The sequence below is a fragment of the Notolepis coatsorum genome (genome assembly GCF_963971535.1).
Source record: "Notolepis coatsorum genome assembly, chromosome: 12".
Lineage (NCBI taxonomy): Eukaryota > Metazoa > Chordata > Actinopteri > Aulopiformes > Paralepididae > Notolepis > Notolepis coatsorum.
This window is the reverse complement of record NC_140176.1, coordinates 16,898,793-16,921,737: the sequence shown is the minus strand read 5'-3', so window position 1 is coordinate 16,921,737 and position 22,945 is coordinate 16,898,793. Positions and strand designations below refer to the sequence as shown.

The 22,945-nt window shown below is 44.9% G+C and overlaps 1 protein-coding gene across 1 annotated transcript in view; it reads left to right on the top strand.

Annotated features, from left to right (window-relative positions):
- The first annotated feature begins 2,968 nt into the window (after positions 1–2,968).
- LOC311238188 (cullin-1-like) overlaps positions 2,969–22,945 on the top strand; it is a 34,873-nt gene continuing 14,896 nt past the window's right edge. The window contains exons 1-7 of the mRNA XM_084326204.1: positions 2,969–3,104; positions 13,288–13,714; positions 17,593–17,767; positions 18,933–19,100; positions 20,459–20,509; positions 20,723–20,813; positions 21,412–21,575. Coding sequence (XP_084182330.1) covers positions 13,575–13,714; positions 17,593–17,767; positions 18,933–19,100; positions 20,459–20,509; positions 20,723–20,813; positions 21,412–21,575 — 789 coding nt within the window. The 5' untranslated portion in view covers positions 2,969–3,104; positions 13,288–13,574. The remainder of the gene's footprint in view (positions 3,105–13,287; positions 13,715–17,592; positions 17,768–18,932; positions 19,101–20,458; positions 20,510–20,722; positions 20,814–21,411; positions 21,576–22,945) is intronic.

Here is a 22,945-nt window from a genome sequence, read left to right as displayed (position 1 = left end):
CTTGGGGGAGCTCGATGATATCCGCTATCAGCACCAGCGTGTCTCTGCTGTCTGTCATGAATAATGATCCCAATTCTCCACTTGCACAACCTGAAAGTAGGCACTTCCGGCTGACTTCCGGTTGCCAATGGTACTTCCTGTCCCATCCAAATACATTGGTTTTAGCTACTTTTCTCCCCTTATTTAAACAACTTTGTCGTCACAGAGAGGCAATGAAACGTTTGTATTATTATAGTATAGAATGTATTTAATAAGCAAACGTTTGTCAGCAGGGTTTTTGGGCTGTATTTCATGTAAAAACGTTTACTGTTAGTTTCCTTGCTCAGCCAGCATTAGCCTTCATTAGCTAACAGAAGCTAGTGGTTAAACAGGCCGGATTAGCTTTGAGCTAACTATCTTTCCCGACCCATGTATTCATTCCATTCTAAACATAACGTCGTTTCTTGAGGCTAATGCTGGCTAACAGAAGCTAGCGCAAGAAACGACGCCGCAAAGTATTGTTTATAGTGCATTTCTTGCCACCTTATAGCATTTGTACATTGTGAGGTTTTTCCGGACGTTTTGGTAATGATTTTCACTATAAAATCATATTTCTAAATGACAGGAAGTTGATAAACTGGCCGGAATAGCTTTGAGCTAACGATCTTTGCCGATGCATTCCATTCTAAACGTAACGTTAGTTGTTCAAAACATTACCCGTCTATATAATTTGTTCCTCAACGTTATATAGACGGGTCATGTTTTGTAAACTAACGTTATGTTTAGAATGGAATGAATACGGGCGGATAGGTGGTGTAGTGGGCAAGGCACTCGCCACCAATGTGGAGACGCTGGGTTCGCGTGTTCGAATCCAGCTCTCCACATTGTTTTCAGTTTAGCTGGTCGTCCGCAGTAATACACATTGGCCGTATTACGGGGAGGGAAACTGAAGGGTGGGGATTGGGCGTTGTGGACCGCGTCTCCTACAGGTCGGTTGGTGCGCCTGCGCAGTAGAATCAGGAAGTGTCGGGGGCAGCGTGAGCCTCCCACGCGTTACTCCTCGCCACTGAGAGATCGAGCTGCGCAGGTGAAAAGATGCGACTGCTGTTACCTCAAGTACCGGAGGGGACTTGTGCTATGTATGACTTAGTCCACATTGCAGCCGGCTTGTGGGAGGCAAGAAACAGCGTTCATGACAGGGGAGGGTTGAATTGGATGATACGAAATTGGGATGGGAGAAAACATAGAAAAATGGGAGAAAAAGTGGATCAAAAAAAGAATGGACTGAATACATGGGTCGGGAAAGATAGTTAGCTCAAAGCTAATCCGGAAGGGCAGCTAACAGTAGCTACTGTCTGTAACTGTGATGCATTTTCTGTTTGCAGTCCAATGTTCACCAAAACACACACCCACACACGTTATAATTTGTTCCTCAACGTTATATAGACAGGTCATGTTTTGTAAACTAACGTTATGTTTAGAATGGAATGAATACATGGGTCGGGAAAGATAGTTAGCTCAAAGCTAATCCGGCCTGTTTAACCACTAGCTTCTGTTAGCTAATGAAGGCTAATGCTGGCTGAGCAAGGAAACTAACAGTAAACGTTTTTACATGAAATACAGCCCAAAAATCCTGCTGACAAACGTTTGCTTATTAAATACATTCTATACTATAATAATACAAACGTTTCATTGCCTCTCTGTGACGACAAAGTTGTTTAAATAGAAAGAGGCGTCACACGATTGGCGCTACCAGAAACGTCAGTGGCCAATCAGAGCGCAGAACGCGAACGCGGAACTGGAAATCCGTTGGTAAAAGTATTCAGGCGTCGGGGCTGGGATGTGGAGATTTTTTTTTATTGCTGTTTTTACCTCAAACGGAAAACCTCAAACTCTTATGAAGAGGAGAAAAAATACTCAAGATTAGCCACTTGCAGACGGCAGGTATACTGTATATTTTAGTTGATGAAATATTTTTGTTGATGAAATATGTTTTCATTTCAGTGTCACAGTATGACATCGATCTCCAAAATAAGAAAAAAATTAATAAAAAATGTGGGGCCTCTAGTGACAAGGGGCATAAAAAAAAAAAAAAAAAAAGGTAAAAAAAATAATAATTATAATTTGGGGCCTCTAGTGACCAGGAGCCTCCAAAAGGCCTCGAGTGACGAGGGGCCTCCAAAAAAATAAAAAATAAAAGTTAAAAAAAATAAAGAATTATTTGGGGCCTCTAGTGACGAGGGGCCTCCAAAAAAAATTATTTAAAATTTAAAAAAAATATCACTAGAGGCCCACGGGCCCGTTAATCCGGCCCTGACACAACCACTGTATTCCATAACATATATTTCAAATCACTCGTGCTTATGATGACACTGCGTGCTGCATCCATTGCAGTGTATGTCATATATGTTATGATGAATTGAAAATGGGGGACCCTGATGTAAACAAGACGAAAGTCTTTCTCTGGTCTGCATCCCCTTAACAATTGTATGTATTGAGCTGTACTGTGTCTGTACTGTACCCATTCTGCAATCTGTTAATAAAGTTTTCAATCAATCAATCAATCAATCAAGTGTTGTCGTTTAAAGGAAAATTCCAACATTTTGGGAAATTAGCTTATTTGCCATCTACCCCTGGAGTTAGACAAGAAGATACATACCTTTTTCTTCTCTGTAGGAGTAGGAAGACGTTGGGAACTAGGCTAATGGCGGAACCAACTTCCAGTGACTGACGCTAAGCTAGGCTAACGGTGAGTGTCTTCCTACTCCTACTTGCATGCACAGAGAAGAAAAATGGTACGTATCTTCTTGTCTAACTCCAGGGTAGATGCCAAATAAGCTAATTTCCCAAACTGTTGGGAGTTTTCCTTTAAATGTTGTAGTCCAAGGTAGCCATGTTTGTAGTTGTACCTGTGCCGTTCGCCGATTCGGTGGCGAACTGACGACATACTCTGCGTAGGACCAGTACGAGCTTTGTGTGGAAAGCAAAGGGGAACTGAAGACAGTAGTCGCAGTTAGCACAGCAGCAGCAGCATATCCAGGCGAAGAAGAGACTGCCTGGACTTTGGCCACTAATATTGACTTAAATAACGACACCACAGGGGTATTATTAACGGCGTTCAAATGGTAAGAACACATTTTCCGTTCCCTGGGCACATCTCAGTGTCATTATCGTTCTGTAACGTTAACATAACTCACCGTTAGCTGTGTGTAGCTAATAACGCTGCTAACCGCGAAATGTTTCCCTGACTCATTATTGAGTAGCCTGGGAGCTAGGCTGCCATTTTGCATGGGTTCACCATATAGCTAACGTTAGGTGGCTCCATATATCGTGACCGTATTGTCGTGAGGATCGAGGTCACCGTGTCTGATCTGTGTAAAAAGAGGCTCGATGAGACATTCTGAATTGGTGCTTTCCTTGCTTTTCTAAGTCACCGGCTAACAGCTCTAGCTAGTTAGCTAGGTTGCCAGCTAGCCAACACAGCTACCCAGTCAAGGTAATGTTAGAGATGCGATGCAGTGCTCGTGTCTCTCCAGCCATAGAGCTGCTAACGTCAACACATACAGTAAGGTCGGCACTATCATGTTTAATGTGTATGATTGTAGCTGGCTACCCACCAAAACACACGCCACGGAAAGCAGCTGTCTCGGGGGGTCTTTAGTTATCATTATAACTCCAGACAAATATTGTTTTGACTGATTGATTGGTTTGAAAACTTTATTACAGATAGCAGAATGGGTACAGTACAGCTCAATACATACAATTGTTAAGGGGATGGAGAGCAGAGAGGCTTTCGTCTTGTTTACACCAGGGTCCCCATTTTCAATTCATCATATTTCATATGACAATATTAATTAACAACTTTCAAGGTTTAACAACGCCCCTCCCCCCCACAGGGACGTTACTTTATTACTTTTAGAACAAAGACAAAGTGTGTGCTGTTACCCGTTTGGCATACTTTGGTGGTCTGGTTTCTAGGTGATATATATTTTACATCATGTATAGGCGATATCATAATATTTTAAGCGTTTGTGTCTGATGATCTGATCATTCCTCATCACTTCTTGATGGCTGTCTTCATAGCTGTGACGCTTACTTCCTGCTGTAGCCGTCAGAGTATTGTGATTCATTGAGTAGCATTCATCTGTGAGCGGTTGGATTTGGTTGAACACGTAGAAACATGTCATATCTGCTCAGACTCTCACGTCAGTCACTGACTGTCATGGAGTGTGCTTCATGAAGGACTATATATCTATTATCTACAACACAATATGATCTTAGTTTTGAAGTTCATAGACCAGGGGTCCCCAAACTTTTTCCTGTGAGGGCCACTGCCACATAACTTTTCTCTTCTTTGGTGGGGGGGGATCGCAGGGGTGCCTAAACGTAAGCATTTATTGTTTCCGAAAGCCGCACATAACCAAATATTAACAACCCTTTCCGGGATCTTAACAGAAAAAAAGTCAGGAAATAAATAATAACACCATTAATGAAATAAATATACAGTACAACTACCTACAGACCAATTCTAGCTCAATAGCTCTGTACTATTTAAAAGCACAGTGCAGGACACACTCAAAGGTTATCGCACCTCAGAGATGGCAGTGGACATGTATGACAGGACAAAGGCCATATGTAATGGCCTTGGGATTGAGGAACATACTACCAGCCAAAGGAGGAAGCAGAAAAGGATGGACGAGTATCGATATGTAGTTGAGTCATCTTGTTGTGGCACAAGCTCAGACCTCAGCTCAGGAGATCAGCTGAGACAGAGACTGTTCAGTTCTATCCAGTCCTTGACAGAATGCTGCAAGAGCTTGAGAGCAGGTTCTCATGAGTTGGAGAACAACTTATGAGTGGCATACAGCAGGCATGTTATCCAGCCTCAGACCAGTTTCTCTCAGTGGAATTGCTGCAACCCCTCGCCACACATTACAATATCCAACTACTGCCAGAGGAGATCACAGTTGCAAAGTGTTTCCTGGCCAGGACAGGCAGAGATGCAGTCCCTACTATCCAAAGTATCTTTTCCCTCCTGGATGATAATAATAATAATGCTTTTTGATTTATAAGGTGCCTTTCAGGACACACAAAAAAAGTCGACAAATCGGTGAATGAGAAAATTATAGGATCAAATGAAAACTACTACTAAGTACTAAAAACCAACAAAAAATATCAAACACTAACAAACATTCAGCACAGACAACGGGGATGCTGCCATATTTTTTTTTTTTTAAAGCTCCGGGGCTCTAGGGCACCGGGCCAAATGTGGAGGTGGGCCGTAGTTTGGGGACCACTGTCGTAGACCCATGGAAATGAGTGAACCTCTTATTTGTCTGTAGAGATTGTGTCGAAGAAATGTTCTCTTTTCTGCCATTGTGTGTTCTCTACCTATAGTGGTCAGTGCTGGTCTCGGGGTCAGCTTGTCTGCCTTCAGAGCAACCGCAGTCCTGAGTTTGTAAGTGTGTGCTGTTTCACAATACATTCTATAGTATGATCACGTTTCGTATGTGTAATGTGTAAGGCACTAACTAGGAGTCTTCAGAAGCTTTTCTCAACGTTAAATGCCACACAGGAAAATGACTGTTTCTCCGTGGGGAATTCACTGACTCTGGAGATTATATTTCTTGGTAAGGCTGCAGAGGGGTTTCACCTTCTAATCCCTACCCCATGGTATGTCTCGTGTCCTCCGTGTTTAATGTGATGTCAAGTGAAGTTACAACTCAGGGCTGTTGTTTGGACTACCGAGCATACGTGTGCTACACCTGATATGCCCTGTTGTTGCAACAGCTCCCACACGCAGAGCTGAATAGACCTCTACTTCTGCTCAACCCTGACCTGAGTCCACCCTTAATGCTTTTGTTTCGTGTTTGACGGTACAAAACCGACCAACCTTTCTTTACCCCGATCTCCCCCTCATCTAGTGTTGGGTCTTTCTGTTTATCATGGGAGTAAGTGAAGCGATGCTGCTGAAGACTGATTTATAAAAAAATCAATCTAGACGAGCAGTGAGCCTGTGCTTGGTTGGTCCATCAAATGCTGAGCGGAGCAGGAGAAATCAAAAGCTGCTTACGCTAATGAAATGTCCGGCCTCACAAGCACATGATCACCATCACACACACATGCATATGGTTGACTGGAAGTCCTAACATAATTGTTATATGTCCTGTTCTTCCACTGAGTCTACTTTCACTTCAAGCTCATCCCCAAACATCATATTATTATTGTTGTTTGGGCCCACAAATCCACCAGTAGGCCACTCCTCTTGGTCGGAGTAAAGGGTGTGTATGCTTAGTGAAAGGTGTGCCAATTAGCCTATATCAGATAGTTGTATTTTTTTAATTATCTTTTCCCCCCTCCTTTTACGATTTTTCTCCCATCCCACTGTTAGTCGTTATGCCAATTCCCAACCCCCTTCCTGGTTGTTGCGCACCCCCCCCCCCCCCCTACTGTTGGTCCGAGAGGCTGGAGACTCTCATGCTTTCCTCCGACGCATGTGCAGCCAGCCGGCAGCCAGCCTGGCAGCGCAGATTCTCACTGGGAGAGTGTAACGTGTGGAAGGTCGCACTACCTCTCTCCAGATCCTACCCTCGCTGTGCAGGCGCCCCGACTGAACTGTAGGGGTTGCTGTCCACAACGCCCCGGACCCACCCACGGCTTCGGGCTTCCCTCCCCTTAACTCAGCCAAACGAGTTAGTATAGCGATCAGCCCAAGCCAAGGCAATGCTGACTCTCCGGAAGTCGAGACCGCAGCCTCTTGCATTGGTGACGAGCACAATCTCCGCTACGCCACCTGACTGCCATAGTTGTGTTTTTTGATTAGTTTGTGTGTGTAGGGTATTGGGTTGGTACGTCTGGCCAGAACACACAGTAACTAACCAGGGAGTAATAATCGGATCTCCCCCACGAGCACCAACCATCACTCTCCCTGCCTCCTGCTCTCTCACTCACTCGGAAGCAGATGGGGCTGAGACTCTCGACTAGGACATTCTTTGTCGACTAACAGTCATTGGACTTTTACTAATCAATCAGTTGATTTAATTTACAAATCTGTCAAATGTTATTCACCCCTTGAATCATGCAGAGGGGAACCTCTTTTAAGTCTAGCGCTTGACCAGAGATGTGCTCATAATCTTTCAAAGCAGGGACAAAAACATAGAAAATTACTAACAAGGTCTTGGTCGACTAGGATAGGACAGCCCTAGAAGCAGACGAGTACAAGTTTATAAGCGTGATATTATACACTGTAGTAAACACTGTAGTCATAGTGTTCTCATGACCTGTTGTGACCAAAATGTCTGCAATCGAATAATAATAATAATAATAATAATAATAATAATAATAATAATAATAATAATAATACACTTTATTTGTATAGCACCTTTCATACAAGAATTGCAGCCCAATAGTGTTTCACAGCAATAATGTAGATCTAAAATAGACATAGGCAAAGAATGAGCAGAGAATTGACAAAATAAAAGCAATGAATACCAAAAATAACACTGAACATTGTATAACCCTCAAGACCTAGTACAATGCATTGCCTAAGGGTCTTATTTCACAACACCTTTTGGAAATCAAGGTCATGCTCCCAGGCCACTGGGTGGTGGCATGGATTAGGAACTGAGAATGGGTGTAGCTTTGCCCCTCTAAAACCTCCAGTTAGGATGGGAATATGAAATCTGATCCCAGCTCTGTGGTGAAGGGCACCTTTCTTCTGTGGATAGAAGTCTCAGTGATAAAAGGCTGAGAGAGAGGGGGAGAATGGGTAAAATCTCTACCTTCTGCAGTCCAATGGCTAAAGAGAGGTATTGTCTGCCTCAGTTGCCATGGCAACTGGGTTGGAGCCAACAGGTGGGGCTGCTTTTCAGTGTTCTATGAGGATGTGTGCTGTAGAGGAGCTGGGGTTGAAAGGGTCCTGGATCCTGGACTTGTGTGGGCTAGTAGCTACTGATGTGTCCGAAGGCTATAGGCTCGACGCTGTATCCATCAAGTATATAATAATAAGGCACCCTTCCTATTCCCATATTTAGCTGACATAGTTGTGTTGATGTGGGCTGTGAGAGAATTCCGCTGTGCTTCTCTCTCCCCCTGGAGTGATGGACGTGGCTGTGCTTCTCTCTCCCCCTGGAGTGATGGACGTGGCGGTGCTTCTCTCTCTCCCCCTGGAGTGATGGACGTGGCTGTGCTTCTCTCTCCCCCTGGAGTGATGGACGTGGCTGCATTTAGTCTGGGGGGGGACTCTGGGCCATTTGTCCTTCTTTGGTAATATAATATTTTGTGTTTCACACAACATGTGTTTAGTGTGTGCGGTGCCGTGTGTACTTGCACGCCGTGCTTGTGTATGATTCCTGGAGCCCGTGGCTGTGATGTAAGTTTTGGTGTAGCGAGCAGCAGCAGTGTGTTCAGCTGAAGGGGGAGCACTGCGTCAGGTGTGTCGCGGTGGACTGTCCCTGGCCTACATGGTTCTCACCTCCCTCAGTTGAGTCAAGATGGATTCAACAAAGTCCTCACCCTAGAGGTTCCATTTTGTTTTGGGGGAAATGGGTTTGTTTTATTGAGTTAGATTGGGTTGGAGTGGTTTATTTTACCTGTTTGTAGGTTTAGACTGTCACTAAATGGTTCTCATCTCCCTCAGTTGAGTCGAGATGGATTCACCAAAGTCTAGATTTCTACCATCAAATACATGCGTTGAGCTCCGTTTTTATTACATGTTTTATCACATTCTTGTTCATTTCATAACATTTGCACACGATTTTGTTTTGAAAATATTGAGGCCAACATGGCATTTCACTATTTCGAAAGCCTTTCCTGGTGATTCTAAGGCGAGATATGAGTCAAATAAGCTCCCCCTGATTCTGGTGTTGTGGTAGTGGTAGCTACATGCTGAGCTAACGTTGGTTACATCATATATATCGAGCCGATAGGAGCTTATCTTATCTAATCTTACGTGGTGGTACCACGTGTGCCACTACCCTATCAAACATCCACGTGGGATTGGATGGGATAAGCTCATATCGGTTCGATATGATGTGGTTGACGTTAGCTCAGCATGTAGCTATTTGTCTAGGTTAACGTAGCTAAAGTTAGCTGCCAGCCACTTTTTACTCCGTGATGGACTATAAAACTTGCGATTTAGATTTCTGTTTTTGTCATTAGTACAACGCGTAACACAGCAGCTCTTTGGCATTGTGAAGGACTGAAGAAAATTCCGCTTGATTGTCTTTAATTTGCCGCTTTAACGATCCATTTCTCCACTTATGAAGCGTACACAATGTACTAGGCTGGACAGTTCCCCCCCACGCTGCAGTTGCGTAGCAACAACAGACAGGAAGTTGACTTCGAGAATCGGAATCGATTGGGAACCGGTTCCTAATTGTCCGATTCCTCGAATCGCATGCCTCTGACTATCAATTCCTCTTATCGATGCCATGTTTTTCCGACAGTTGCGCATTTAAAAACAATAACGTTAGAGCCACGCATGCAGCCATAGTAGATAGGGATGCCCCGATCGATCGGCCACCGATCGTTATCGGCCGATAATCAGTATAAATATGCGAGGTGATTGGTGATAATGCTTTATTTTCGCCGATCGTCAAAACCGATCGATGACACGGAAAACATGATCCAATTCTCTGCGGAGTTCTCACTCGCTCACAGCCACACTCTGCTGCTGCGCGTCTTGCTCCTCCTCCTTCTCCCCCTCCCAGACCCTTCTCATGTCAACAAACAAACCCTTCGAGCACCGCAGAGCTCCTCTTTCAACATAACTGAAGCATTAAACAAAATGGCCCAGTCGAGGCATTGTCTAATGTTATCTAGCTACTGATGGCTCCTGCTATCAACGTGACAGTTTGGCATTCGTTTTCGCAAGCGCTGGCTTGCGTTGGCTAACTAGCTATTGCCCGTGAGCTAACGTTAGCTACCGAGCTAGCGTTACTGTTTAAACAAAACTACACAGTCAACTATTCACTTTAGTTTAATACATGAGGCGTTGTCTAACTGGCTAGCTACTGATAGCTCCTGATATCAACAAATGCGCATTTCAGTTTAAGAATGATAGGGATGCACCAGCATGAAACCTCCGTTAGCTAGGTAGCTCACGTTAGTGAGCTAAATAGTTCACTTTATTTTAATACATGATGCATTGTCTAATGTCATCTAGCCGGCTAGCAGTAGCTACAGATGGCTCCTGATATCAATGTCTTATAACATAATTGACATTATTCGTTTTTGCAGCTGAACATTGGCTAATTAGCTATCATGCTTCATAACACGTTTCAGACCCTGTTGAACTATCGCTCTGACTCAATAGTATCCATCTGCAGAACGTCAGCCCCAGCACTCTCAGGCCCCACGCTGAATGTGATTTGACCAAAGCAGAGTATACACACAGACAGTGGAGCTGTTTGCAGATAGCGAGCATTTTGACTTGTTGCGTGGTGGCGATGTCTCGCAGACAATACAACTACAAGTATAATTATATATATTTAAAAAAAAAATTATATAAAATAATATATATATTTTTTTAATCAAAAACGATCGATATCGGATCGGTATCGGCCGATATGGCTCAAGACGATCGGTGATCGGTATCGGTGGCAAAAAATGTGATCGGGGCATCCCTAATAGCAGACTATTTGATTCCTTGACTAGGAAAACCTAAAGGGCTCGATATTGCGACCTTTTTGTGTGTGCAGTGAACTGAAGGTGCTTTGCATCCTAGTCATTAATTTACATGGTAATGTAACGTTAGCCGCTAGCTTAGCTAAATAGCCATGCTCATTGCATTGAATGCAACTACAGTTCAATAGATTAAATTAGTTCTCAAATACATTATTTTATTTAAGTGTATAGTTAATAATTTTTTTTACAGTTTTTGTATTTTTCTGACATGGGGGCTCAACAATAAATGACAATCAGAAATGTCAAGTTGCATGTTGTTATTCTAACCAGCTTAGTTCTGTTGCATTTCCAATTTATTTATTTAAATTATAAATGTATCAGGAAATAATGGAATCGATAAAGAATCGGACCGATAAGCAGAATCGATAATGGAATCGTATCGATAAAATCTTATCAATTCCCATCCTGTAGCAGGGCTGTTGTCTGGAAGAGAGGAAGGCAGAGGTTTGAGTGACTGAAGAAACTCATCTCTTGTGTTCAAGGTTTCCCCCGCCTCTTAGCCTACCTGTTTTCACCATATTCTGTTTTATAGGCATCAATTTGCAGGGATTAGGGGTTTTGGAGAGGAGGGGTGTGTGTGTGTGTGAGAAATCTGTATTTAAGTTACCGTTCTCCAGAGTGTAAAAAGACGACTCCTTGTCCTTTTTTATATTGTTTCAGTAGCTCAGTTTGTTTAGGCTCTATACTGATGACTAAATTGTACACATGATATTCTAACCATTTCGCGCACTAATTGCATTCATTTAAAACAAATAAATAAAAGGTCCTTATTACAACATTTTACAATGTAAGATAAGATTGTAATAGATGTGATTATAAATAGATAGATGTGTCTAAATATAACCTCTGCTGACTATGCCAATATTGGTCATAATAAAGCAACACACACTTGTAGTCTCTTTCAAAGATACACCGCAACAACACAAAGTGCTCCTTGTGTTACACAGTTCTCTCTGCTGAGGTACTTTGTGTCGCTTGCCTGCCAACACTGCAAATAAGCAGCGGGAAACACTTCATATCCCGTGGTTGTCATATTTTGGCTTCTACCAATATTTAGAGGGGGGGGGGGGCAATTGAGTGTTTTGAGACAACCAAGGCCCATCCAGTCTGGCAGGAAGTAAACAATTCAGGTCACGTCATAATCATCTCCTCCTCCTCTCTTTCCACTCTTGAGTTGAGGTCACATCCTGAGTCACTGGTCTTAATGACGCTGAATGGACAGAGATGGACAGCGCTGCTGCCTGTCCGCTTTAAATATAGCTGCACTACCCGCCTGCCAACAACAATGAACCGTCTCTCTTCCTCTTCTGTCCATCTATCGGTCTGTCTGTTTTTAGCTTTTATTGCAACATGTAGTTTGCTCAATTAAATTGCAAGGCTTAGCTATGATGTTATCAATTGCTTTCACAATCGCTACAACTAAAATAGAAAATGTCTTTTCACTAGTCTTGTATTTTATTGAGGGAGAGTTTACCATCCTCTCACGAGGGGAACGTGTGCCCTGTTTACGTCTGTGATGTCAGTGAAATAAATTTTTTTTGCCTTCAGGCAAACATTTTGGCTTTAGTTTAGTTGCATTATTTGTGATTTTGTTATTGGGAGCCTGTTGCCAGGTGGCCTGAATACTTTTGACAACAAATGTTTGTTTCCGCGTCTCTGATTGGCCAGGTAATTTCTGGTCATGTGACATGTACGCCCAATCGTGGGACCGCAAGTGTCTACACTGGTTAAGCTTAGGCGCTCTTTCGAAGTTGGTTAAGGTTAGAGTTTGTCTTAGAGCATGGCGATAGAACGCCAGGTAGTTTGAAGGCTGTTAGACCCGGAAATAGGCGCAGAACTTGCTGTCCCACGATTGGCGCACATGTCACATGACCTGGCCAATCGGAGCGCAAAACTCGCACGCGGAAACAAACATTTGTTGTCGAAAGTATTCACGCTACCAGGCGCTGTTCTCTCAGACTGGGAGGCGCTGGCCAGGCGCTGTTCTCTCAGACTGGGAGGCGCTGGCCAGGTGCTGTTCTCTCAGACTGGGAGGCGCTGGCCAGGTGCTGTTCTCTCAGACTGGGAGGCGCTGGCCAGGCGCTGTTATCTCAGACTGGGAGGCGCTGGCCAGGCGCTGTTCTCTCAGACTGGGAGGCGCTGGCCAGGCGCTGTTCTCTCAGACTGGGAGGCGCTGGCCAGGCTCTGTTCTCTCAGACTGGGAGGCGCTGGCCAGGTGCTGTTCTCTCAGACTGGGAGGCGCTGGCCAGGTGCTGTTCTCTCAGACTGGGCCTGGGAAGGGAAGTGGGGAAGTAGAGTAATCCGTCATTAGTGGAGTGACGTCGGCCACTGGTCCACATGACCACTACTGGGCTGGGCTCACAACCAGGTGTCGAGAGATAAACACATAGCCTGGATAACTCCGCTAGCGTTGACGGTGTGGCGGTTAGGAAACCGGCCCCTCGTGGATTGACTTCTGAATTGGGGTTAAACGTTGTGAAAAGAAACTTCACTTTTTCCTGTAAGTATCCGGAAGGAAGCTGCCCAACCACCTCGGTGCCAGTGCCACTCAATTAGGAGTAAATGGTAATCATGTGACTTTTTAGACGTTGTACTTTATTTGACCTCCATTGTGTTTTGCAGGTCATCTGGTGAAAGGGTGCCGAGGCTGTCAGGCGGAGGCACGGCGGCAGAGAGAGCGCCACCCGGCGTGGCAGAGGGGGGACTGCAGGCTGTTTGACGCAGACAACCGGCTTCCCGAAGAGCTGTCGCCAGATGGACTATCCGTACTGAGAGCAGACCCTCACACAGGAGAGATCCCGGCCCGGTTGGGTGGGGGTGGGGGGGTTGGGAGAAAGCTCACTGGAGAGGAGAAGGAAGGGCCACAGTTGTGCAGAAGGGGAAAAGGGAAGGAACACAGACCACACAGCATGGCGTCCAACAGGAGCCAGAACCCCCACGGACTGAAACAGATCGGGCTGGACCAGATCTGGGACGACCTGCGGGCTGGCATCCAGCAGGTCTACAAACGACAGAGCATGGCCAAGTCACGCTACATGGAACTCTACACGTATCCCCAACGTGCCTAGAAGGGCTATGCAAATTGTACATGGATGCTGCAGTGAAATTCCAGACCAACACAAATCGCAGAGGTTTTAGAAGGATTGTTTTTGTAAGCATCCCCGCCAGGGGAGGAAATTAGGCCACTTTACTCGCCAATTGCGAGTATTTTTTACGTTTGGCGAGTAATTCATGAAGAGCACTCGCCAGTCTGGCGAGTACTAGTAATTACAAAACAAAACAAAAAAATCATTCTGCAATCTGCTGATTCGCTCACTGACACAAACCGAACTCTGACTCCCCCCTTGATTCCTCCCATTTGCGCCACATAATAATCAGACCATAACCAATGAACATCATCGTTGTACAGATGCGCTCTAAGCTCCTCCAATGAACACTCGTTTTCTAGAAGATGACGCCCATCTAGGGGAAGTGGACATACCACTGCGCGCAGACCTACTAACTCCTGCCACCGGCAGCTGGCTTGACAACGTAGACAAACTTACAAAAACACATGAGTGGATGAAAATAATTGCATGTAGAGTCGTCGCTTTCGGATATCGGTGCGGTCTGACATGGGGGCGAACAACAGCACGCGACGCGTCTCCTTCGAGTCGGATGAGAATGACAAGTCAACCATGAACCAGCATTAGCCGGCTAGCTACCTAGCATGTAACAAGCTACCATAACGCGCATTCAACATAGTGGACGACTATACTGAGCGGCTTTGCTTAAATGCAGCCGAGTGACATTTTATTATTACCGGGTTTCCCAGCATATCACCAGTCGCCCATATGCCCTTCACAACGGTGATGTTGTCATATTTGGCATTCAGAACACACCTGCTGAACCCCTAGCGTTGTCGATTCGGTTCCAATGTATTGTCATCTTACAGCACAAGTACAGTACAACCAGAATACATTTGGCATACAACCAGAGTGCAAATGTAACAAGTCAAGTTCAAGTTGTTTTATTTAGCTATTACATTACAGTGAAATGCTTGGTTCTTTCACTGCCCAACCCAGTATTGATTGATTGAAAACTTTATTAACAGATTGCAGAATGGGTACAATACAGTACAGCTCAATACACACAATTGTTAAGGGGATGCAGACCAGAGAAGGACTTTAGTCTTGTTTACATCAGGGTCCCCCATTTCAGTCCTGTTTGCTTAATGCCTTGTCCACTTCCTCCACACTCCAATATGTTATGATGAATTAAAAATGGGGGACCCTGATGTAAACAAGACGAAAGTCTTTCTCTGGTCTGCATTCCCTTAACAATTGTATGTATTGAACTGTACTGTACCCATTCTGCAATCTGTTAATAAACTTTTCAATCAATCAATCCCTTCAACCCTGCTCCTGTCAAACCTGCTCTTTCCATTCCCTCCATCATGTCCCCCCTTTCTGATGAATATTTCCTGCACTTAAGAGTCAGACACACATTCCTAGTAGTTGAGCTGTGATGAATGAAAACTTTATTTAACAGATTGCAGAATGGGTACAGTACAGTACGGCTCAATACATGCAATTGTTAAGGGGATGCAGACCAGAGAAAGACTTTCGTCTTGTTTACATCAGGGTCCCCCATTTTCAATTCATTTTCAATTCATCATTCAGTATAACCTAGACCAGCCCAACCCAGCATCTTTCACTGCCCAGTTCAGCCCAACCCAGTCCAGAATAGTTCCCTCTTTCATGTTAATATGTGATTTAATGATGTAATATTTTGAAGAGTAGAGACAGTGTGATTAATTTACTATGATTGAAAATCAATTTAGACGAAGACGTACAAAGAAGTAATTATCACAATTAGCGATTTTTTTTGTCTGGTAAAAAATCTATTTGGCTGGTAAAAAAAATCAGATACCCGCCAGTTGGCTGGTAAGCCAAAAAGTTAGTTTCCTCCCCTGATCCCCGCCTCACCTGGGTGCCTTGGCTAGAGGCCCTGTGTGCGATATTACATACCATGGCACTGCAGTGTTTATTAAGTTATTGTTGCAATGCCCAATGCTGTCTTTCATTTGTTGTTCATGGCTGTGTGTCTCCAGGTACAACTCATTAACACTTTGAGTGCCACGGGTCCGGTGCCCCGGAACCCCGTTGCGTGCCGCCCACCACCTACTTCAATGACAGAGCTCTCATATTTGCGAACGCATAAACTATATCTTAAATTATGGCTATGTGTCTAATATGGCCGTCGCTTATCAATGACTTGTTTGCAGTCAACATTGTCGAAAACGGATAGTTTTTTAATCGGTTCATTTCTGTTTTATACCATTTTGAAAAACGCTCGTTTTTTGAAAGTTCCAGAAAAAAAATTAAGATTCTGTGATAAACGCCATTTACTGGAATACACAAAACACGTTGTAATTTTTCGGCCTATTTATGAATAGTTTTCAAATAAACGCTAGATTATCGATAGTATATGTGTACTTATGCACGCTATAGAAGCGCGCTGAAAAATTGATTATCTTATTTCCTGATCACACACAATACACACATATGGCACACGCTGATATATAGGTGAAAATAGCTCTGATTATCCCAAGACTGGTAAAATAGATTCCTTACCTCAGATCAGATGTTCTCCAAAAAGATTATTCCAATTCCTGATCGCCATTCCAAATATCGATCGCGTTTATTGATCCAACGCTGGGTACTGGAAACATAAATTTTCCGCTGTTCTGGTGGTGGGCGATTACTTGGGATCGTCTCCGGTTGCTTGTCTTGACAAGTAAAATGTGGAAGCAGGACTTTTTTTTCTCCATGCGTTTCATTCAAATCCCCACTGGTAACGTGAGGCTAGATTGATGAAAAATTTATGGAAATCGATAAAAAAAATAAACGAGATCTCTCGTTGTTGGCACTCAACGGTTGGCATGAACTAACGAGAAATCTCGTTGTTGGCCCTCAAAGTGTTAAGGGTCAGAGTCCTCTTGCATCGCACACACACACACACACACACACACACACACACACACACACAAAGACATTTCTTAAGATCCTTTCCCCCTTTAAAAGAAGCTCCATAGCCAGGGCATCTCTTAGTTATTATGAATGTGGTGGTTGTCCGTAAGAAACTTGTTTTTGTGGTACTGTGTGACATCCCCCAGGCCAGGGGCACCCTGCAGTTTCTCTCACTTATGAAAGCTTGGTCTCTGTGGCTACTGGTAAAATACTGGAGGCATCGTGTGTTGTAGCGCATCTGAAATGACTACATTCACTCATCGTGTGTTGTAGCACATCTGAAATGACTACATTCACTCATCGTGTGTTGTAGCACATCTGAAATGACTACATTCACTTATCATCAGCTGTAGCACATCTGAAATGACTACATTCACTTATCATCAGCTGTAGCGCATCTGAAATTACTACATTCACTTATCATCAGCTGTAGCACATCTGAAATTACTACATTCACGTATTATGAGCTGTAGCACATCTGAAATTACTACATTCACTCATCGTGTGTTGTAGCGCATCTGAAATTACTACATTCACTCATCGTGTGTTGTAGCGCATCTGAAATGACTACATTCACTCATCACAAGCTGCAGCACATCTGAAATCACTGCATTCCTTCCAAACGTTCACGCTTCAACTCACGAGACAATCCCGATCCAGCTTTTCCCTTTTCAGTCGAGCAGAATAAACGGCACTAATTCTCTCCGGATTCTGAGTGACATATTTGAGCCAACACCCTTGTCGGTGGCTGCTAATAGCTGCCAGATTGCCGGTGAAGTTGGTAGCCGTGTTCTGCTTGACGAACGGACCATCGTGTTTTACTTCCTAGATTTACAGGTTAAAATAAGAGAGTGCCTGTTCTGTGGTGTGTGATCTGTGTTTTTGAAGTTTGTACCTTAACCCCCCTCCCCGTCAGACATGTATATAACTATTGTACCAGCGTGCACCAGTCGAGCCAGGGCAGGGGCTCCGCGCCCCCCGCTAAGCCCTCCAAAAAGACCAGCACCCCAGGAGGGGCCCAGTTCGTGGGCCTGGAGCTCTACAAGAGGCTCAAAGAGTTCCTCAAGAACTACCTGACCAGCCTGCTCATGGTGAGACACAACAGCCGTCACGTTCACTGTGTATGAAGCCACATCTCGCACAACATGAAAACAATGACAGAAATTGTCACGTGTCCCGGAAAACGCTGTCGTACCGGAAAATTACTTCCACGCTCCTTTTTTACTGAATGCGAACTGCCGAGTTACCCACGACAGCTGGCAGATAACATAGCCCTAATGTTATGTTCAGAGACCAGCTAAAGGCCAAATAGTACGGGTGATATGAACCAAACCCTATTTTAAAAGAGCGGCTGCTATCTTGAAGGTTGACCTGTGCCCCAAACGGCTGATTGGCTGGGCTACACGCATAGTGAGAGCTTCTTGAAACTGTGCTCATGTGCACTAGCTCATGTAACTAGAATTACATCCGTTTACATCTATCGTTTATTTATTTTTTTATCCACTTTTTCTCCCATTTTCTATATTTTCTCCCATCCCAATTTCGTATCATCCAATTCAACCCTCCCCTGTCACGAACGCTGTTTCTTGCCTCCCACAAGCCGGCTGCAATGTGGACTAAGTCATACATAGCACAAGTCCCCAGTCGCATCTTTTCACCTGCGCAGCTCGATCTCTCAGTGGCGAGGAGTAACGCGTGGGAGGCTCACGCTGCCCCCGACACTTCCTGATTCCACTGCGCAGGCGCACCAACCGACCTGTAGGAGTCGCTGTCCACAACGCCCGATCCCCACCCATCAGTTTCCCACCCCCTAATACGGCCAATGTGTATTAGTACGGACGACCATCTAAACTGAAAGCAAATGTGGAGCGCTGGGCTCGAACAGGCGAGCCCAGCGTCTCCAGATTTCGTGGCGAGCACCTTGCCCACTACGCCACGTAGCCGCCCCTTTACATCTATCGTTTAAGGTAACGTCTGCTTTTTGTTGTCCGGGTCGATACAAATTATTTTCACTGGGAGCAAACGGTTTCAGGCTCTTTGTTGGGAAGGGAGTAAGGAACGTAGTCATTTTAGGGGTGTGATCCCCCGTCTGTCGAGTCATTGCTGTGTTATTGAAAATTACTTGTGGATAAGAGTGGGAAGCCCGATTCCTCTCGGCTCCTGCCTCCTTCCCTCTCTCCCTCTACCTGCACCATCATCTCGTGCCCTTATTTCCTTTCTCTCCCGTTTGCTGCCGACCGGTGCGCTCGCCGTCAGGACGGAGAGGACCTGATGGATGAATGTGTGTTAAAGTTCTACACCCAGCAGTGGGAGGACTACCGTTTCTCCAGCAAGGTGCTCAACGGGATCTGTGCCTACCTCAACCGCCACTGGGTCCGACGGGAGTGTGACGAAGGCCGCAAGGGCATCTACGAGATCTATTCGGTGAGCACGTGTGTGTATGTGTGCCCTGTGCGTGAAAGTTGCCTAGGTAGAATTAATTGTTTGTGGCTAACTAGCCCGAGCTGGGTATCCAGTATGAATTAACACCGTTGGACTGTGCTGAGAAAGGACTCTTAAGTTTAAGTTATTTATTTATCTTTTACATGGATGATGGGGGCAGTGCACATTAATCAACATCTTCAGTTTCCACATCAATGTAAATGTGCCAGAATTAGCTAATGAGCTAGTTTTCATCTGTAGTCCTGCCTACCATGCATGTCTTCATGGTGTGGGAGGAAACCAGAGTACCTGGAGGAAACTCACGTGAACACAGGGAGAAGATGCAAAAGACTGCTGGGGTTCGAACCCAGGACCTTTTTGCTGTGAGGCAGCTAGGGCTGACCTTCGAGATTAAAAAAAACTAAAAAAAGTATACATTTTATTTAATTTTTTTTGTTTTATGTTGTGGGACTTGTACAGCACTTTGTTCAACTTTGTCAGTGCTGTAAAGTTTAAACCCTTTTTTTTTTTTATCCACTTTTTCTCCCATTTTCTATATTTTTCTCCCATCCCAATTTCGTATCATCCAATTCAACCCTCCCCTGTCACGGACGCTGTTTCTTGCCTCCCACAAGCCGGCTGCAATGTGGACTAAGTCATACATAGCACAAGTCCCCTCCGGTACTTGAGGTAACAGCAGTCGCATCTTTTCACCTGCCCAGCTCGATCTCTCAGTGGCGAGGAGTAACGCGTGGGAGGCTCACGCTGCCCCCGACACTTCCTGATTCTACTGCGCAGGCGCACCAACCGACCTGTAGGAGTCGCTGTCCACAACGCCCGATCCCCACCCATCAGTTTCCCACTCCCTAATACGGCCAATGTGTATTAGTACGGACGACCAGCTAAACTGAAAGCAAATGTGGAGCGCTGGGCTCGAACTGACGAGCCCAGCGTCTCCAGCATTTCGTGGCGAGTGCCTTGCCCACTACGCCACGTAGCCGCCCAAGTTTAAACCTTTTTAAATCTTAGACAAACGAAACACTTTGCTTTCATGAAATATTGTAAGCCGTCATTTGAGGCTTTATAAAAGCAGCACAATGAACACATCTGTCAGTGCCGAGTCCAACCTCATCTTAAATAACAAACAGCATTGCTTGTTGTAGTTAACAAAGAGAGGCAGAGTTGATTTTGCACAAAAAAAAAGAAAAAAAACGTTCATTTTCATATTCGAATCCCATGCCCATCGAACGAAGCTTCGAAGTATTTAAGGCAGCAGTGCTAACCACTGTGCCACCATGCCGCCCAAGTAGGAGGAGATCTGAGCTTCTCACTCACCACTTGCTGTCTCTCTCTCTTCCCAGCTGGCTCTTGTGACGTGGAGGGAGTGTTTATTCAGACCGCTCAACAAACAGGTGGGTGTGGTGCCACCATGTCTGGTGTATTCGTCTCCCAGGTTCAGATCTGTTGAATGTGTTTCCCCTGTTTTTAAAATGCTCTTCCACTAGGCAGGCGTATGGTTTCCCTGTGGTTGATCCATTCACATCATTAAGTCACTCCTCTTGCCTTCTCTCTCCCTCTCTCCCTCTCTCCCTCTCCCTCTCTCCCTCTCTCCCGCTCCATGCCAGGTAACGAATGCAGTGCTGAAGCTGATCGAGAAAGAGCGAAACGGGGAAACCATCAACACGAGGCTCATCAGCGGAGTGGTTCAGTCTTACGGTGGGTGCCGCTAATCCCCCCCTCTCTCCCTGCATCGCTCCCTAAAGGCTCAGAACGGAGCTTATGTTTGGCTCAGCCTGAAGTTTTTTGGGAAATTAGCTTATCGTAGAAAGCTATCGGGCTGCACGTTAGCCTAGCTTAGGACAATGAATGGAAGCGGACATGCCAGGTTAGTCATTAGTTGTTAGTTGGACAATGCCTAGGCTAACCGGTCATGAATGCACAGAGGAAACTGGTATCTATCTATATTTTTATCTTGTCCTGATCACATCCTTGAATGAATAAAGCAAACTTATCAAAAAGTTTGATAGCTAGTTTACACCAGTAGGTTTTCCTAATAATAATAATAATGATATCACTGTCCAGCTTTAACCCTTTCACTACCACACTACAGAAGGTTCATCTTTGAAGTGAAAGGGCTAACCCTTTGTCGCGTGACAGTGAAAGGGTTAACCTTCTGTATTGTCGCAGTGAAAGGTTAACCTTCTGCAGTGTGGTTGTGAAAGGGTTAACCCTTTGTCGTCTGTAGTGAACGGGTTAAAAGGAGACGAGCGGGTGTGTACCTGAGACTTACGGTCTGTCTGTCCCTCCCTCCCAGTGGAGCTCGGCCTGAACGAGGAGGACGCCTTCGCCAAGGGCCCCACGCTGTCCGTGTACAAGGAGTACTTTGAGTGCCAGTTCCTCACGGACACGGAGCGCTTCTACACGCGGGAGAGCACGGAGTTCCTGCAACAGAACCCCGTCACCGAGTACATGAAGAAGGTACTCCAGCAGGGAGGGTGATGGGAGGAGGGGAAAGAACAATGGTTGGGTTTCCCGGTTTTGTCATCGGGGCGCTGTGGTTGGCAGTGAGAAATAATGAAAGATCCTTTCACTTTGAATCTCAAGATGTTCATCTGCTCCTTTTTTTTTTATATATATATATATATATATATAATTTTTTTTATACATCATAAATACAGCAACATAACCTAATGAAATAGTCGTACCGTACAATAAGCCTGAGCCGCTATGGAAGAGAACAAATGTCACGGAAGGGCTTTTTCTATATGGAGTATTTATATCCAAGTATGTGACAATCGCAATGCGCCGCTCTAAACCACATTTCATGGGTGAATGAGGAAGGATAATAACGATAATCTAGCGTGGATTTCAGGAAGATTCGATAATCGGGAGAAAAATGACAACGTGATAAGTGGATTCCACTAAAATGCAATTTTCGCGTATTTTTCCTGGGATTACTCGGAAGCACCCAAACTATATTCAAAACGGAAATGTATGGATGAAAAAATTATCTTTTTGCACGTTGACCAGAAGCAACTCACTGACAATCGACGGTGTTATTAGATCCATAGCTATAATGTAAAATATAGGTGTAGCTCTACAAACAAGGTGAGCGTTTACATGGGGTTAATGGGCGGCAAGGCCTAGGCACTTCCCGGAAGGGGCGTGGCACCCAATGTGTTAACGGGGATGTGTGTGATATAGTATCAAACGGAAACTCAACATTTGGTTAGAATCTCACTTAAACGAACGCGCCAACGTTTTGGGAAATTAGCTTACCGTCTTCTCCAGAGAGAGACAAGCAGATAGATACCAGTTTCCCCTGGTCCTCATTCCTCATCGTGCTAAGCTAGGCTAACGTGCAGCCAGATAGCTTTCTACTGAACGCACAGAGAGGAAACTGGTATCTATCTTCTTGTCTCTCTCTCTGGAGAAGACTGTAAGCTAAGTTCCCAAAATGTTGGCGTGTTCCTTTTAATAGTTACTTTTCATCCTTGATTTAAACAACAACATTTTGTAGCTAAGCATGACACGATACACCGACCAGGGAGAACTATGGCCCGACTGTAGGACTGTTTCCGTGGAGATAAGGTGGTGGTCTGTGTTTCCGTGGAGATAAGGTGGTGGTCTGTGTTTCCGTGGAGATAAGGTGGTGGTCTGTGTTTCCGTGGAGATAAGGTGGTGGTCTGTGTTTCCGTGGAGATAAGGTGGTGGTCTGTGTCGCCGTGGAGATAAGGTGGTGGACTGTGTTTCCGTGGAGATAAGGTGGTGGTCTGTGTTTCCGTGGAGATAAGGTGGTGGTCTGTGTTTCCGTGGAGATAAGGTGGTGGTCTGTGTTTCCGTGGAGA